Genomic DNA, 19,864 nt, shown 5'->3' with positions numbered 1-19,864 from the left:
CTGAACACCTTTTTTCTATTATTGGGCCCTTATTCCGTTCTATCTTAGAACAACTCTTAGCACTGATTTGCAAACTCCATTTATTACCTTCCTCCACCTTAGAATTTCCTCGGCTATCCAGAATTTCAATTCGTTCCCCATAATAAATTTTCTAAATTTAGGAAACTACCAAAAAAGACTATTCCCCTTCCTAAAAATCAAGGTATAAAAGACCGAATTTTCGCCAGAACAGACAATTACTATTTCGCTCGCTGTGTTGCACGCTTTCACTTGCTATCTTTAGTTTTTCCGCCGCAAACAATTTTTCTAAAGTTAAATTTTTACCCATAACTACTCGGGTGTTCTCTTTAAGAAATTTCTTACAGACTAGTGCAAGTTTTAGTTATTCAAGTGAAAACCAAGTTCCCATAGTGTAAACAAATCTGTGAAGTAAATTCGCAACTCGACATCAAAACGCAGCGCAATCCCGCCCTTCAAAAGTCTTCTTGAAGGAACTCAATAAGGTTTCTTATCTCGACACCATCAATCTCAAAAAGTAGTAAATCCTAGAAACAATAAATTTATATAGATCTCGGAAATGGTGCGGTTCCTATGTTTATCTTCTTACCTCCTATTCTTCATAAATAATTAACTTGTCTTTTTCGCTATTTCAATTTTAATTTGAGTGAGCCTTATTCGACTCCTTAGATTAGATTGAATTATTCTTTATCCCTTCACCCTCACCAGTTAAAAATCCTACGGATCATGCGTCAATAATGCTTAATTTCGCGATCTAAATTTTAGTGAATATATGGAAACAATTAACAATTAACACAATTTGCGGCCGTTTAAAACTTCTTTAGCGCTGCTCGTACCTCACGCAGTCTTCACGACAGAATCAGAAAAATATCTTTCCCATTCATCCTTTGAAATGAGAAAGATGTCTAATCCAACACAGCCGTCCTGTTCTTTCCACTATGTATTTACACACGCACACACAAATACATAAGTATTTATAAATTACAACATTACTATTACCAATAAAAAATTTTTACTTTGTGTTTCTAACCAGCTTCTTTACATTGTAAAACGAAAAACTCATCGTAACGTTAATTATGAACTTAAAGCATTTTTATTTTGTAATTACAATATATCTAGTCTTACACATTGTAAAAGAAAACAGATCGATTATGAATAATTAACTTAATAGCAACAACCAAAACATTTTTACTATTTTATATATGTATTTTATCCAGCATTGTAAAAGATAGGAATTATGTACCTTAGTTTTCCTAATATAGAATTAAAAACTTTTTACCTCTACATATCTTCTATCATTTAATTAAATAAAACCTCTACTATTTATTCTTTATTCTTTAAAGATCGCACATGGTTCCGTTTCAGGTCACTGAGATCGCTATTTCAGACCTAAAAGAGAATCACCGAACAGTATTTCTGCAAAAATGGAGTAAAATCGACCTTTGTTGATTCGTTTTCAGAAACAAACAAACTCGTTGCCTCACAGAGTCAGATCCTTTAAATTCTGACCTGCCAGTTCCGCAAGTTACGGCTCGACCGCTCTTCCTCAGGTAAGGACGTAATATTATAATCTCTTCTGTATATCAGCAGTGTTAGCATTAATTGAAAAACTTTCAATTCTGCGTTGTTGACAAATACATTGTTTTGCTCAAAGTACAATTGGACGTAAATTTGCAACCTGTAACAAAATACAATGTATTATCAAATTCACAAAAAATTGATTTATTTTTTATTTTATTTATTTAATTATAAAAGTTAGATAACAAAGAAAGTAAAAGAATTTTTGATAGATATAATATAAGTATGCACAAAAAATTCGGTAAATTTAAACAACGAAGGTGTAAAAATTACATGACAAACAATGGAAATATACTAAGTAAATAGTATAAAATTTATGAAATTATTCAAATTTGCAATATATATTTAGTAAATTTTTGTTGTTTTTCACGTAATTCTCACATTTAATTTTGTAAATTTATCGATTTTTTACAAAATAGAGCACCGAGGCTATATTGAATTATAGTATTATCTTATTATGATTACATAATTGGACATCAATCATACTATTACTTATAATTGTACATCCCCATGACATTTCTGTTTTTTCTCATATTTGTACGTTTCGTAAACATGCGGATTAGTTCTTTGCGAAAAGTTTGTCCCGTTGCGCAGTATAGAACAAAATTTATACTGTAATGTGCATTGTTCATTAAGTCGAATATTGTAACCATAACAAACACATTGACATATTCAGGTATCTGGAAAAATTAGTATTGTCATTATTGTTGTATATAATTATTAATAATGTAATAACATGTCGTATTTAAACGCATCTATTTTTTTACGCGGATAATATAAAGAAGTTATTATATAATGTCATTTATAATGCAAAAATTGCACATTACAAATTAATAAAAAAATCAAATTTTGAGAGAAAAATTAATTAATATTATTTTGTTATATACAGAATTCATTTTTCGAGTAAGTAATCTACATATTATATGGTCAATATTAATTTAAATTGAATTATTTTTACTTACGTAATACGCAATGAAAAAAAAGTAATGTCCAGGTAATTTTAAGATTAGAAATATGCTCGAAACGAGAATAAGCATTTTTGTGATTTTATGCTGAAGCATTTTATTCCTAGAAATCTGAATTCTTTCATTAGAAGAATCGGACGCTGTAATCAAGGTTTTGCGAACACGATTTTGCTTGTAAAAGTGGTATCCTATTAGAGTATTGCAGATTACTATCACGAGAGCAGGTAGAGTAAATATTATAATAGAATCTATAATCCTCCTTGTCAGGCTGTCGTTTTTCTGTTTATCAAGTAGTAAATATTTGTACACATCATAGATATTCATTTTTCTTTTAAATATTTCCTGCAGCAAATCCTCAGAAATAACAAAAGTATATAGAATGCAACGTAAAATTGCTAGTCCCATCAACATGAGTACTACGATTTTTGCTCGTTTGACAGTGCACCAAGCTCGACGCAGAAGCGGATATTTCGTCACTATATATCGCTCGATGGTAAAAGCTACTATAAGCCACACACTCAAGAACTCGAAAATGAAACTCGAAAAGTATAGGAAGGATCTAAACCAAATCCAATAATTTATATTTCGATGTATATTATAAAATATGAGGATCCAGTCAATAAGTAATAACATCAAATAGACATTGTCACTTATTGCTAGTGCGCCCAAGTAAATGTTGAAGGAGAAAGAACGCATGTTTTTACGGAAGTGCACAATGGCGGACAAACTGTTTCCTAAAAGACCGAGAATAATAAAAATCGGCAGACTGTACTTTCTCAAATTTGAAAAGGTCTCCGTTGCATTTGCAATTCTATCGATTAGCTCAGAAAAAGTATGAAATTCATTTATGATGAAATAAGTGATGGGAAAATGTTTGCCTACAATGTCTTCGTTACATAAATCTTTAAATTTTTTAATTCTACTTATATTCACAACTGAATGATTCATCATGATACGTCTTCTGTTATTATAAGATATTATATGGATAAAATATTCAGCCATGCTACGTAAACTTTCGTCAAGATCTCTTTCGTTGTTACAAACACGCAATCGTAGTTCATGTTTAGATATTCTGGAATAATCTTTGCCGAGATTATTTTCACAAAACATTCTTGCGTATGATTATGGATTGTTTGCAACAGTTGCCAATGAGATGAAAAGCAAAAAACGGTATAATCAAGTTGTGTAAGGCGTCTGAAAAAAAGGCGTTACAACATTATTATATATATTATTCATTGAAATCAATGAATCTTGCATATAAATTTTACTGAATCAATATATTTATTAAAATAAATTTATCTTAATTAAAAAAAATAAAAATAACAAAATGTGCAAAATATATACAACATTGTAAACATTTAAAGTAAAATGTCTCACACACTATCTCACTTACCTGAGAGTCGTTTAAAATTCTAAAGCTTACAAATACAAGGATATAAATTCTCAGCAATTCCCCGAATTCAATCGCTCAACTGCTAAACACTAACGATTGCAAAAGACTAAATGTCGAGACGACTGACTTAAATATTATTTCTTCCTGGAAGTTTGTGGCTTACCGAATTGATTAACATTTTGATCATTTGATTAACTGTAACAATTTTCATATCCGCTGATATGTGAGTTTGTACAGTCGCTCTACTAAAGTATTTATGATGATAAAAAAAAGAAACATTTAATATTACCAAAATAATACATAAAATTTATTAAAAACATAATTTCTTATTTTTCTCATGAAAGATATTACAGTGAACATAGTTTCTTATTAGCATAATATTTATGATTTTATGGCAACTGTAGTTATTATATATTATAAGTATATTGAATAACTAGAACATTAAAATATTTATTTTGTACAGTTTAATTAATATTATATAATTAGATTTATTGAGATTTATACATTTGTATGCAATATCGTACTACTATTTTAGGAAAATTTCAGTACTAATATTTGTTTGAATAATGGAACAATATTATTAGCGCATTCTAAACGAGTGGATAAAATTGTTTTCTTTTTTTGACTATTTGCAACGCTAAATACAAATTTAATTTATATTATTAATTGTAAATATATCGATCCAAAGTTCTTAAAATATAAAGGAAAACAATATGTATACGCAGTAAGTAAAAATTATAAAACACATTCACAAGCGTTTATTATATTCACAAATAGAAACAAAATACACATGTGTGGTAAGTAAAATTATTAGACTTGGAATAGATATTTGTGACACAATAACATGTAAATAGTACGCAATACGTTCTTTTCTTTCTTTAGAAAATATTTTTTTAATGAATAGACGAATTATTTGCGCAAGTTTGATGACAACAAATTGTCTTTACATTTGTAATTGCAATCTACGATGTGACAATTTATCTATTTCAAATAATTAAATCAACACTTTTATAGATTATAGGCCCATATTCATTAACAGAGTTGATAAAACTGTCGTTTTACTTACGGTGCTAAATTAATTGTACATACTGTCTATATATATATATATATATATATATATATATATATATATATATATGTGTGTATTATAGATATTTTATTTGTTATTTTTAACTTACTTTTAATACGATACACTTTTAATACAATAATATGTATATGTATTTTATTTAGCTATTTGCAGTTAATTATATTTTTATGCAGTTATAATACATATATTCTCGTGTATATCAGAAGTGTTAGGTTCTCTTGAAAAGCTTTCATTTGTACGTTGTTACCAAATACATTGTTCTGCTCAAAGTGCGATTGGACGTAAATTTGCAAGCTGTAACAAAATGCAAAGTATTATCAAATTGACAAAAAATTGACTAATTTTTCCTTTTATTTATTTAATTATAAAAGTCATATAACAAAGATAGGAAAAGAATTTTTGATCAATGAAACATAAAGATGCACACTGTCAAAAAATTCGGTAAATTTACACAAAAATGTGAAAATTACATAATAAATAATGGAAATATACAAAGTAGTATAAGATTTATGAAATTATGTATATTTGCAATATATATCCAGTAAACACAAGCTAACAGTAACGTCAATGTTATAATTTCTCACTCAACAATGTACCTGCAATATAACATTCCTTGTACGTAATAATTATATTGTTAAGTGGGGAATTATAACATTAATGTTGTGTTAGAATAATGTTGTGTTACTGTTACTTTGGGTTTACTGGATATGTATTTGGTAAATTTTTGATATTTATCATGTAATTTTTGCATTTAGTTTTGTAAATTTATCGATTTTTTACGGTATAGAATGCCGTTTAGTATAGAATATAGTATAGAATTTCAATTATAGTCTTACCTTATTATAACTGCATAGTTCGGTATTAATGATACTATTACTCATAATTGTCTATCTTCATGATATTTCAGTTCTTTCTTATTTTTGTACATTTCGTAAACATGCGGATCAGTTCTCTACGAAAAGTTTGTCCCGTTGCACAGTAGAGAACAAAATTTATACTGTAATGTGCTATGTTTAATAATTCCAATATTGTGCCCATAACTGCTACATTGACATATTCAGATACCTGGAAAAATTATTATTGTTAATTTTGTTGTATATAACAATTAATAATAACGTGCCGTATTTTAACGTATACATTTTCTCACGTGGATATCTAATAAAAAAAAATTATTATATGATGTCGTTTATAATATAAAAATTAAACATTATAAATAATTTAAAAAATTTAAATTTTGAAAGAAAAATTAATTAATTTTTTTTGTTATATACAGAATTCATTTTTCGAGTAAGTAATTTACATATTATATGGTCAATATTAATTTAAAGTGAATTATTGATACTTACGTAATACATTATGAAAACAAAGTAATGTTCAGGTAATTTCAAGATTAGAAATATGCTCGAAACGAGAATAAGCATTTTTGTGATCTTATGTTCAAGCATTTTATCACTAGAAATCTGAGTTCTCTCATTAAAAGAATCGGACGTTGTAATCAAGGTTTTGCGAACACGATTTTGCTGATGAATGTGGTATCCGATCAGAGTATTGTAGATTACTATCACGATAGCGGGTAGAGTAAATATTATAATAGAATCTATAATGCGCTTTGTATGCTTAGCTCCATGAGGTTCAAATTTGAGATATTTGTACACATCATACATATTTATTTTTTTTTTACTTGTTATTTCATACAGCATCGTCTTAGAAATAAAAAAAATATATAGAATGCTGCGCAAAATCGCTAGCCCCATCAGCGTGATCACTACGATTTTTACTCGTTTGACAGTGCACCAGGATCGACGTAGAAGCGGATACTTTATCACTATAAATCTCTCGATGGTAAAAGCTAGTATAAGCCATACACTCAAGAACTCGGAGAAGGAGAACAGAAAGTCTGTAAAGATATATAACCAATACAAATAATTGTTTTCTGGATTTATATAATCAACCAATAAAAAGAGCCAATCAATAATTAATATCATCGAATAGACGATGTCGCTTATTGCTAGCATGCCCAAGTAGATGTTGGACGAGAAAGAACGCATCTTTTTACGGAAGAGCACAGTGGCGGACAAACAGTTTCCTAAAAGACCGAAAATAATAAAAATCGGCAAACTGTATTTTCTGATATTTGAAATGGTGTCCAAATTATCTACATATACATGGTATAGCTCAGAAAAAAAATATAATTTATTTATGACGTAAGTGATGGGAAAATGTCTGCCTACAATGTCTTCATTACATAAATCTTTGAAATTTTTAATTCTACTTATGTTCACAAGTGAATGAAGCATCATGATACGTATACTGTTGATATTTTGAATATGATAATCGGCCATGTTTTGCAAACTTTCGTCAAGATCTCTTTCGTTATTACAAACACGCAATCGTAGTTTGTGTTTAGATATACTGGAATAATCTTTGCCAAGATTATTTTCAAAAAACATCCTTGCGTATGTTTATGGATTGTTTGCAACAATTGCTTATGAGATAAAGAGCAAAAAGTGATATAATCAAGTTGCGTCTTGCGTCTAAAAAACGTTATAACGTTATTATATATATTATTTATTAATATCTTGCATATAAATTTTATTTATCGATATATTTATTAAAATTTTTTTTTAATATTAAAAAAATGAAATATACAAAATATACAAATTATATACAATATTTTAAATATTTAAAGAGTAAAATGTCTTATTCGCTATCTCACTTACCAGAGAGTCGTTAAAAATTCTGAAGCCTACGAATGCAGGGGCTACAAACTCTCAGCAATTCCCCGATTTCACTCGTTCAACAGCTAAACACTAACGATTGCAAAAGACTGAATGTCGAGATGACTGACTTGGACAACGATATTATTTTTTCCTGGAAGTTTGTGGCTTACCAAAAAGATTATCATTTTGACTATAATATTGGCCATATCCGTTGACAAATGAGTTTCTGGAGAAACCTGTCGCACTACGAAAGTATTAATATTATCATTAAAAGAAGCAGTAAATATTACTAAAATAATACATAAAATTTATTAGGAAGATTGTTTTCTATTTTTTTTTTATGTAAGATATTATAGCAAATATAGTTTTTTATTAGCATAATATAATAATTATGATGACATGATAATTCTAGTCATTGTATATTGACGTATAAATGACTTAAACAATAAAATATTTTATTTTGTACTGTATAATTAATATTTTATTTTTAGTTTTATTAAGATTTAGACACTTATATTATCGTGTTACTATTTTAGGAAAATTTTGATACTAATATTTGTTTTAATTGAAATAATATTACGGCGCATATTACTGGGTTGATGATTGCTCTCTCGTTTTAACAACTATTTTCGACACCAGATACAAATTCACTATAAGTCATTAATCTGAGTATATTACTCAAAAATGCTCACAATATGAAAGGAAGCAATATGTATATGTAACAAATGAAAATTGACAAGATATGTTTAAAAGCGTTTGTTACACAGAATAAAATAACATGCACTTGTGTAGTAAGTAAAATTATTAAACGTACGTAATAATGTACTTGTACATTAATACATTAATTGATATAGATATTTGTGATATGATAATATGTAAATAGTATATTATATGTTTTGGTAGGTTTTTTCTTTTTAGAAAATATTCTTGTAATGAATAGACATGTTATTTTCATAACTTTAACGGTAAATAATGAAATAAATTTTATAATATTTTGTAATATTGTAATGTGGAACTGCGTGGCAACAAAATAATTTAGCACTTTAAAAAAAAACGAATACAAAGCTCACAGAATACGTTTGTTAGATTGGTTAACGTTATTAGAAGAGATCGAACACTCGAGAAGAGAAGTCGTACATTAAAAGAGAAAATAATGTCGTATAAAATTTGCATGCATTTTCTACTTTTCGTACGTTTCGGTACTTGTCATTTTTTGTAGTTTATACTTTTCTCTTCGCTTATATTAATACTGAATAATACAGTATATAATAATAATACTGAATTATACAGTATTAATATAAGCGAAGAGAAAAGTATAAACTACAAAAAATGACAAGTACCGAAACGTACGAAAAGTAGAAAATGCATGCAAATTTTATACGACATTATTTTCTCTTTTAATGTACGACTTCTCTTCTCGAGTGTTCGATCTCTTCTAATAACGTTAACCAATCTAACAAACGTATTCTGTGAGCTTTCCATAATCGACGAAGTTCGATCATTTCCGATCGCACACCAGCGCTTCTAACTTGTACAAAATTACATGTTTTACCTATTGGCTAATACAAATACGAATTAGATAACTCACTTTCTAACAATAACAAATTATCTTTGCATTACAATCTATGATGTGACAATTCATTTATTTCAAATAACTCAATCAACACTTTTTTTAGATTATTATACATAGGCCCACATTCATTAATAGAATTGTTAAACATGTAGTTTTCTTTACAGTGCGGTAAAATATTTGTACATACTATTTATACATATGCATCATAGATTTTTTTAGTTGTTATTTTTAACTTACTTTTAACATTTTTAATGCAATAATATATGTAACTATCTTATTTAACTATTTGCCGCTAACTATGTTCCTATGAAGTTTTAATATGTGACTATATTATAATCTTCCTCGTATATGTATATATCAAGAGTTCTACCTTCTTTTGAGAAACTTTCCGTTGTGCGTTTTTAATAAATACATTGCTCCATTTAAAGTGCAATTTGGCACAAATTTGCAAGCTGTAACAAAATGCATTATCAAATTGAGAAAAATTTGGCTTACTTAACACTATATTCATTTAATTAATAAGAGTCATATAAAAAAAAGATAATAAAAGAATTTTTGATTAATGTAAAATAATTATGTAGACCGTCGTGTTTAATTATGGTATTACCTAATCATAGCTGCATAATTTGGTATCAATCATATTGTTACTTATATTTGTCCATCTTCGTGACATTTCTGTTTCTTTGAAAATTCGCACTTGGTAAATGTGCGAATTAATTCTCTGCGAAAATTTTGTTCCATTGCGCAGTAGAGAACAAAATTTATACTGTATTTCGTCGTGTTTAATAAATCGCATATTTCAGACATAATGGTCCAATTAATGCCATCTTTATACATCTGAAAAAATTGGTTTATTTTGTTGTACGATATATTAATAGATGTAACATTTTTGCATACATCCTTTTCTTACGCGAATATTTAATATAAAAAATTGTTATTATAGTGTCATTCATAATGTGATAATTGTAAGTAGTATAAATTAAAAAAAAATTTTAATTTTCAAACAAAAATTAATTAATATTTTTTTATCTTATACAGAATGCAGATTTAGTGTTAAAAGATTATACATATATTATGATCGGTATTATTTTAATATATATATAAAAATTATTTTGTATTAAATTATTAGTACATACGTCAGACTCAATAAAGAAATGAATATGTGCAGGTAATTTCAAGAATACAAATGTGCTCGAAACAAGAATAAGCATTTTTGTGATCTTATTCTCAGGCATTTCATTTACGGTAATCTGAGTATTCTCACTGGAAGTACCGGACGTTGAAATCAAGGTTTTGTTGATATGATTTTGCAGATAAATGTGCCATCTCGTCAGAGTATTGAAGATTATTATGATGAGTGCAGGTAGGGTAAACATTATTATAGCATTAGTCATCACGTAAATGTTTGAATCTTGTTTGATGGACTCTGATGATACATGTTTGAATATATGAAGGACCTTTATATCTTGGTCTTTCATATTTATTGATGTACTCTCGAGGAAAACATATAAAATGCTGTAGAAAATCGCTAGTCCTATCAGCGTGATCACTACAATTTTAGCTCGGTTGACAGTGCACCAGGATTGACGTAGAAGCAGATGCTTCGTCACTATATATCGCTCGATGGTAAAAGCTATTATAAGCCACACACTCAAGAACTTTAAAAAATAGACCAAGAAATTCTCTGAGTACATTAACCAATGCAAATTATACATTTCCAATATTTCCATTATTCTGAGCCATTGTATGAATATCATGAGCAAAAAGCTGATATCGCTTATTGCTAGCACGCCCAAGTAGATGCTGGACGAGAAGGAACGCATCTTTTTACGAAAGAACACGGTAGCGGACAAACTGTTACCCAAAAGACCCAGAATAATAAATATCGGCAAATAATACTTTTTGATATTGAACGTCTCAATTGTAAGAGTATTAATAAATAGATGTTTTGAGTTAGAAATACTATAGAGATTATATATTAAATCAGTGGTGGGAAAATATTTATCGAAAATATCTTCGTTACAGAAATCTTTGAATTTTTTAATTTTACTTGTGTTCACAAATATGTTGAGTCGAGCACTTTCAATGTTCTCGTTATATTGTTTAATTATTTCTTCAGTTATGTTTCGGTAAATTCCTTCAAGATCATTGTTATTGTTACAAAAATTAAATAATTGTAATTCTTGTTCAGACATATTCGGGTTGGAATAATTATTGCCGAGACTATCTTTAACAAATTCCATTCTTGCGTATTGAATATGAATTGTTTGCGACAATTGCTTATAAGCGGTATAATCAAGTTACGTCTTGCCCAAAAATCTGAAAAAGTATTATAACGTTGCATATATTGTGTACTAAGATCAATAAATCTTGCATATAGTATATATCTATTTACTGATATATTTTATTATATAAAATAAATTGTTTTACATAAAATACTATATATTTAAAATAAAATGTTTTATATACTATCTCACTCACCTCGTAGTCGTTAAAAATTCTGAAATCTACGAATACAGGGCTACAAGTTCTTTGCAATTCCCTGATTTCACGTTGAGCTATTAAACACTCACAATGCAAAATCCACCGAAATACTGAATGTCGAGACGACTGACTTAAATGACGATATTATTCTTTCTGGAAGTTTGTGGCTTACCGAATTGATTAACATTTTGACTGTAACATTGCTCATATCCGTTGATATGTGAGTTTCTACAGGGCCTGTCGCTCTACTAAATTATTTATAATAACATTAATAAAGCAGCAATAAATATTACTAAAATAATTACTAAAATAATACATATAATTTATGAAAAACAGAATTTTTTCTTTTTCTGGTAACAAATATTACAGTGAACATAGTTTTTCTTATAATACTTATGATTACATGACAACTGTGTTTATTGTATATTAAATGACTAGAACAATAAAAAATTTTATTAGTACTCCTCAATTAATATTAAATTTTAGTTTTATTGAGAGTTATTCGCTTGCATTCAAAATTATCATGTTACTATTTTAGGAACATTTTAAAACTGATATTTGTTTTAATATTGGAACAAATATTTCTAACGCATTCGAAATGGTTGATAATTCTTACAACATATGACAGTGCTTGGAATTACTTCAGCTTTTCAGCCGATTCTCGCGGCACACACCTTTTTTGCATGGACATAGGAATATAGGGACGGAGCGTAAACTTGATTGATAGACGAGGGGAGTGAAGCCAAAATGCGGGGGGGTCCGCCATGATACTGTGCCTGAATCTGATTGGTTATCGTTATACGTATGCTGTTGTTATTATACACTAGGTAATGCATTTCGTCTAAGTCGAGTTATCAAACATGTTCTGTCAAAGAATTTCTCTTCAAAGTGGACAGAGCAAATACGAGCTGTACTTGGGATAGATGATGAATTTATTTCCAAAATATCTAACCACAATGTACGAGTTTTAGGATCTTTGGGAAAACTAAGAAAAAAAACAATATTTTTAACAACTTATACTCTTAAAATAAAATATATAATATTATTTTAAACATATAATATTAACTTTAATATGAATAAATAATTTCAATACCTGTGAAATGTTATTTTTACATTATTTCTGCTATTACTTTGTTTCCAATTTTGATAGTCGGATCTATTTTTACAAGACTGTACAAAACACTGCACCATTTTTTATATTCACAAAATATATTTAAAATAACAATTTTAATTAATGTTTTTTCTTGATATAACTTTAAATGCTCATTATATCTGCCCAAATTGCATAATATTTTTGCGTCGAATAATGACCAATTGCACTTGCGTCAAATAGTAGCCAATCAAAAATGTGCACAGTTTACCTCGTCCCCTTCCTTCAGTGATTTTCCTCTCGCGACGTTACACTCCGACCCTATATTCCTATGTCCATGCACACTGGAAGTCGCACGATACTTACATCGCGCTTGCGCAAACTAATAGCCAATCAAATTTAGGCACACTTTACCTCGTCGCACCGTCCCGCAGTAGCTTCCCCCCTGCAACGATATGCTCGGTCCCTATATTCCTATGTCTATGCTTTTTTGCTCTTCTTATCGCGCGCGCGGCAGCCACTATGATCAGCGCCACCGAGCGTTACGAGCGGTGTTATCCGATTAATGTTAGGTTCTTCTCCCTTGATCATTAAAAATTAAAAAAATTTATTAAAAATATTTTTTTTATTTTTAAATTTATTATGTGAAAATATTTCAATAGATTTTCATGTCACCCATGAGATACTATTGCTGACGCGTTTTTTTTTGTTTAAATGGATAGTGAATTAATCGGATAGCGCTGCTCCTAACGCTCGGGGACGCTGGCCCAAGCGGTTGCGCCGCGCGCGGTAAGAAGAGCAAAGGAGGCGTGTGCCGCGTGAATCGGCTGAAAAGCTTAATTGGCAATAAGACCTAAATTTTCTAGAAGATATTGCTAGAATGTTGCTGTTATAAATTTTAGATGTGACAAACAATATTTTAGCAGATACAAAAAATAGCGATACATTTTTGTTGTGACACCTAGAAATCTACCTACATCAGCAAAATATATTTTTCAGTGATTGGAATAGAATAACACTATATGAATATTCCAAGAAATTTTTAAGAATTCCAATTATGGTGCATGTAACTTATTGAATCATTCTTATAGTATTCTTCTATAAATTTCTCAAGAATTATTATTTAGGAAAAAAGAAAACTTGAAGAATACTTTGCAAATTCACTATGCTATCTGGGCCATCATTAACCCAGTAATATAAGCCGTAATATTTTTCTAATGTTACAACAAATATTACTATCGAAATTTTTCTAAAATACAATAACACGATAACTTTGCATACAAGTGTCTGAATCTTAACAAAACTAAAAATATAATATTAATAAAACAATACAAAATAAAATATTTTACCATTCAAATCATTCATACGTAACCCAGCAAGAAATGACTTATTAATCGACGTCAAATCAATGTCTAATTGACGTCGAAATCATCGATATTACATAGTATTGATGATAGATTCGACAACAAATCGATAAGTCATTTCTTGCTGAGTAATATACAATAACTAGAATTACCATGTAATCATAATTATTATGCTAATAAAAAACTATATTCAATATAATATCCTACATAAAAATAATAAAAAATAATCACAGTTGAGAACATGGTGACATTCGACTAACACCTACATAAATAAGATTTTCTCGCAATCACATACGTGACTTCACTTCCAAAAGAGTTTTAATAATGACGAATTGTATCTACAGTCTTCTAACAAACAGATTTGTAACCGTAGCACTGAAGATGGCTGAATGATTAGCCGAAACGTTTGCTGCTTACGAAAAACATTGATTATAATAAAAGATATTAAGAACTACAATCTTCTTTAGCTTGAGATCCTCCTGCTACTCCATCGATAAAAAATAATGTTCTTAAAAAATTTCATGTATTATTTTAGTAATATATACTGCATCTGTTAATAATATTATTAATACTTTCGTAAAGCGACAGGTTTCTGCGGAAACTCATTTGTCGACGGTTATGGACAACATTATAGTCAAAATGTTAATAATTTTGGTAAGGCACAAATTTCCAGGAAAAAATAAATATCGCCCTCCAGATCAGTCATGTTATTATAAATACCACAGTAGAGCAACAGGTTCCTACAGAAATTCACTTGTCAACGGATATGAACAACCTTACAATCAAAATATTAATCGTTTTGAAAAACCACAAACTTCCAGGAAAATATATTATCGTCCATATCAGTCGTCTCAACATTCAGTCTTTTGCAATCGTTAGTGTTCAGCAGTTGAACGATTGAAATTGGAGAATTGTTGAGAGTTTGTAACTTCCGTATTCGTCGATTTCAAAATATTAACAACCCACAGATAAGTGAGATAGTGCGTGAGACATTTTATTTTAAATGTTTAAAATGCTGTATATTTCATATATTTTTTTTTTTTTTATAATAAAAAAAATTATTTCAATAAATATACCGATAAATAAAATTTATATGCAAAGTATCAATAAATAATATATATTTAATAATATATAATAATGTTATAACGCTTTTTCAGAGGCGTGACGCAACTTGATTATATCGCTTTTTGCTCTTCATCTCATAAGCAACTGTTGCAAACAATCCATAATCATACGCAAGAATGTTTTGTGAAAATAATCTCGGCAAAGATTATTTCAACATATCTAAACACGAACTACGATTGCGTGTTTGTAACAACGAAAGAGATCTTGGCAAAAGTTTACGTAGCTTGGCTGAATATCTTATCCACGTGTATATCGGCATAAGTCAAAAGACCATGATGAATCATCCACTTGTGAATACAAGTAGAATTGAGAAATTTCAAGATTTATGTAACGAAGATATTGTAGGCAGAAATTTTCCCATCACTGACGTCATAAATGAATTTTATTCTTTTTTTAAGCTGTACCATGTAATTGTAAATAGTTCGAACACCTATTCAAATATCAGAAAGTACTATCTGCCGATTTTTATTATTCTCGGTCTTTTAGGAAACTGTTTGTCTGCTATTGTACTCTTCCGTAAAAAGATGCGTTTTTTTTCATCCAACATTTACTTGGGTGTGTTAGCAATGAGCGACATCGTCTATTTGATGATATTACTCATTAATTGGCTCCAAATAATGGATATAAAACTAATAACAAATTATTTGTATTACTTAATTTTCTTCAAGGACTTTCTGTTCTTCTTTTCCGAGTTTTTGAGTGTGTGGCTTATAGTAGCCTTTACCATCGAGAGATTTATAGTGACAAAGTATCCGCTTCTACGTCGATCCTGGTGCACTGTCAAACGAGCAAAAATTGTAGTAATCACGCTGATGGGACTAGCGATGTTACGCAGCATTCTATATACTTTTTATTTGTATAGGACCATGCTCTATAAAATGTTTAAAAAAAGCAGCAATATGTATGATGTGTACAAATATATAAAACTTGACAGACAGTATGGATTTACATACACAAAGCGTATTATAGATTCTATTATAATATTTATTTTACCTGCTGTCGCGATAGTAATCTGCAATACTTTGATAGGATACCACATTTACCAGCAAAATCGTGTTCGCAAAACCTTGATTACAACGTCCGATTCTTCTAATAAGAGGACTCAGATTTCTAGTGATAAAATGCTTCAGCATAAAATCACAAAAATGCTTATTCTTGTTACGAGCGTATTTCTAATTTTGAAATTACCTGTACATTATACTCTCCACCATTCTTTTCACGTACGTATCATTAATTCATATTAAAATAATACCGACCACAATATATAGTTTAATTACTCCGTAAATGCATTCTATACATGTAATGTATGTAATGCATGTATTGAAAATGACAAAAAATATTAATTAATTTTTCTCTTAAAATTTAAATTTTTCAAAATAATTTATACTGTTTAATTTTTACATTATGAATAAAATTAAATAATAATTTTTTATATTAGGTATCTACGTAAGAAAATGAATACCGTAAAATACGACATGTTATCATGAATAGTTAGATATAATAAAAATAACAATAATAATTTTTCTAGTTACGTGAATATGCCAATATGTTTTTTTTGGTAACAATATTCGACTTATTAGACACAGCACATTACAGTATAAATTTTGTTCTCTACTGCGCAACGGGACAAACTTTTCGCAGAGAACTAATCCGTATGTTTACGAAACGTACAAATAAGAAAGAACAAAAATATTATGGGGATGTATAATTAGAAGAAACAGTATGATTAATGCCCAATTATGCAGTCATAATAAGGTAATACCATAATTAAAGGCGGCGTTCTATACTGTAAAAAAATCGATAAATTTACAAAACTGGATGTAAAAATTACATAATAAATAAATTTAGTAAATATATATTGCAAATTTACATAATTTTATAAATTTTATACTATTTACTTAATACATTATTTGTCATGTAATTTTTATATCTTTATTGTGTAAATTTACCGAATTTGTTGACAATGTGCATACTTATATTACATTATATTACATTAATCAAAAATTCTTTTATTATTGTGTAATAAAAACAAAAATAGCAATGATAGAACGGGTTATTTTACGATACCATATATAAAAGAAACTTTTGATAAATTCACACGGAACATGAAAAAATACAATCATCATTTAGCCTTTACGTGTAACAATAAACTTAATAGGTTTATAAAAACAGGGAAAGACATTATTGAATCCATGAGCCAATGTGATGTAGTATATAAGGTAACGTGTCATGATTGCGAGGCTAGTTATGTGGGACAAACAAAGAGAAAATTGAAAACTAGAATTAAAGAACACAAGTCGGATATAAATAAAAGAACGGGATCCCCTTCTGTCATTTCTTGTCATAGATTAGAAAAAAACCATGAAATGGATTGGGAGAATGTAGAAATATTAGACAAGGAAATGTCTTATAGCAAAAGGCTTATTTCCGAGATGTTGCACATAAAACGGCAAAAAACGAGTCTCAATAAGCAGAACGATACTGAGTTACTGCCAAACTTGTATTTGCCAGTTCTCAATTTGTTTACTGCTTAAAGATCACTCACTCTCCCACCACGAATCTCCTTCACATACGAGTTCTCTAATATATCCTCTATTATATTCAACTAGTTTGCCATGTCCACTCAAACGACACGGACCTCCAATATCATTTTTAGCAAACTGACTCGCTACACCGAATTTAGTTTTGGTTCTTAGTTTTTTTAAAATAAGAAAGTTTACACGAAAACACAACATGACGGTACTGCTATGCATTGAGGTAAGAATATTTTTAGTAATTTTAATAAATAACAAGTAATATAAAGATAAAAATAGACATTGGTTCATGCTGGTTTTAGAATAATTGTAATCAACCACAATGCAAGTCTTAAAAAGGACATCGTGTATGTTTTAATGTAAAACATGATTTCCTTCCTGATGATCTTAAGATTGGTGTTATTAGAAGAGGCATGACTTTCAAGATGTGTTGTCCTCTAAACAATTTTTAAATGTAACGAATATAAGAAGATTGTAATATCCGAATTAGTTTTATAAGTAACAATTGTTTATTAATATGTTCCGAATTTTATAATAACTAACTACTGAAGATGACCACAACCAGATGGTCGAAACGTCTAGATTGACCTAAACATTTGTCATAATATATTAATAAATTAAGCACGAAAATCCAGCTTGGGCTCTGTAGCTTGTTGTTAATAATTTATTTGAATAATTTGAGCCAATATTATATTTTTAATTTTCTTTTATTATTTTTGTTATATGATTTTTATAATTAAATGTGTAAAAGCAAAAATTAATCCATTTTTTGTCAATTTGAGAATACTTTGCATTTTGTTACAGCTTGCAAGTTTACGTCCAATCGCACTTCAAACAAAACAATGTATTTGGTAACAACACACAACTGAAAGTGTCTCACGAGAAGCTAACACTCCTAATGTACACGAGAGATTATAATATACATTTAACTTTATAAAAATATAATTAATTAAATAGCTAAATAAGTTAATTACCATGCAGATATATGTAGGTAGTATATACAATATTTTGGCGTACCATAAAAAAATGGATTGTTTTATCAATTTTCTTAATGAATGTAAGCTTATATAACTTAGAAGAAGTGTTGATTTATTATTTGAAATAGGAAAATTATTACATCATAGATTTTAATACCAAGACAATTTGTTATCATCAAAATTACATAAATGACATCTATTCATTACAAGAATATTTTCTAAAAAGAAAAGAACGTATTAGAAACGAATGGCGTACTATTTACACGTCATTATGTCACAAATATTTATACCAATTAGAGTATTCATGTACAAGTACATATCTGATAATTTTACTTACTACTCATTGCTCATTTGCTGCAACAGTGACATAACTGAAAAATCACGATTTTCCAGAAAACGAGTTTAAATGTTTTCAATCGTACATAATAAATAATTTGATAAGAACATTATTTGTCATATTGGTATAATAACATATTATAGTGTAGGATAACAGTAATATAATATTATCCTAGTAAAGTACAGATCCCAGTACAAGTAAGGACCGTTCTTTTTATACCTTCCTATACCTGTTATTCAACAACGGCATTTTAAATTATGTTTTTGTTGCAGCAAATGAGCGACACATGTATGTACATTATTTCTCATATACAGGCAAACATTTGCCTGTTATTATTCAAATGAATTACCCTGTATATATACATATAATAAACGCTTTTAAATGTGTTTTGTAATTTTTACTTTCTATATATACATATTGCATCCCTTTATGTTGTAAAAGTAATTAATTATTAATATTTCTCCCCCCCCCTTTGAGAAAAAAAGACGAGGAGATACGAGTTTTCGTAACCTTGAGATTTCGTTTTTTTTTTATTTTAAAATGGACTTTGCTCTTTTCATAGTTTTACACTTAATATAATCGCAAGTATTATGGCAATTACAACAGCTATACTACTTGT

General features: G+C 28.8%; 2 protein-coding genes and 1 long non-coding RNA gene across 3 annotated transcripts; 1 reads left to right on the top strand and 2 right to left on the bottom strand.

The window, feature by feature from the left end:
• Positions 1 to 458: 458 nt before the first annotated feature.
• On the bottom strand, positions 459 to 4,192 carry LOC136998924 (putative G-protein coupled receptor F59B2.13). The gene is made up of 5 exons (XM_067352305.1): positions 3,955 to 4,192; positions 2,559 to 3,755; positions 2,089 to 2,276; positions 1,528 to 1,696; positions 459 to 1,434 (listed from the first exon to the last, which is right to left on the bottom strand). Exons 2-5 carry the CDS (start codon positions 3,669 to 3,671, stop codon positions 1,408 to 1,410), a joined length of 1,497 nt encoding a protein of 498 aa, XP_067208406.1. The 5' UTR covers positions 3,672 to 3,755; positions 3,955 to 4,192; the 3' UTR covers positions 459 to 1,407.
• Positions 4,193 to 9,387: 5,195 nt separating this feature from the next.
• Positions 9,388 to 13,379, bottom strand: LOC105669353 (putative G-protein coupled receptor F59B2.13). The gene is made up of 5 exons (XM_067352306.1): positions 12,912 to 13,379; positions 11,816 to 12,803; positions 10,471 to 11,653; positions 9,942 to 10,171; positions 9,388 to 9,786 (listed from the first exon to the last, which is right to left on the bottom strand). Exons 3-4 carry the CDS (start codon positions 11,575 to 11,577, stop codon positions 9,983 to 9,985), a joined length of 1,296 nt encoding a protein of 431 aa, XP_067208407.1. The 5' UTR covers positions 11,578 to 11,653; positions 11,816 to 12,803; positions 12,912 to 13,379; the 3' UTR covers positions 9,388 to 9,786; positions 9,942 to 9,982.
• A 1,648-nt stretch (positions 13,380 to 15,027) lies between these two features.
• LOC136998925 (uncharacterized) lies at positions 15,028 to 19,639 on the top strand. The gene is made up of 3 exons (XR_010889437.1): positions 15,028 to 15,252; positions 15,430 to 17,152; positions 18,736 to 19,639. It is a non-coding gene; the product is annotated as an uncharacterized lncRNA (long non-coding RNA).
• Positions 19,640 to 19,864: the final 225 nt, after the last annotated feature.

The sequence above is a fragment of the Linepithema humile genome, chromosome 3 (genome assembly GCF_040581485.1).
Source record: "Linepithema humile isolate Giens D197 chromosome 3, Lhum_UNIL_v1.0, whole genome shotgun sequence".
In the NCBI taxonomy this organism is placed as follows: Eukaryota; Metazoa; Arthropoda; class Insecta; order Hymenoptera; family Formicidae; genus Linepithema; species Linepithema humile.
This window is presented reverse-complemented; position numbering and strand designations above follow the sequence as displayed.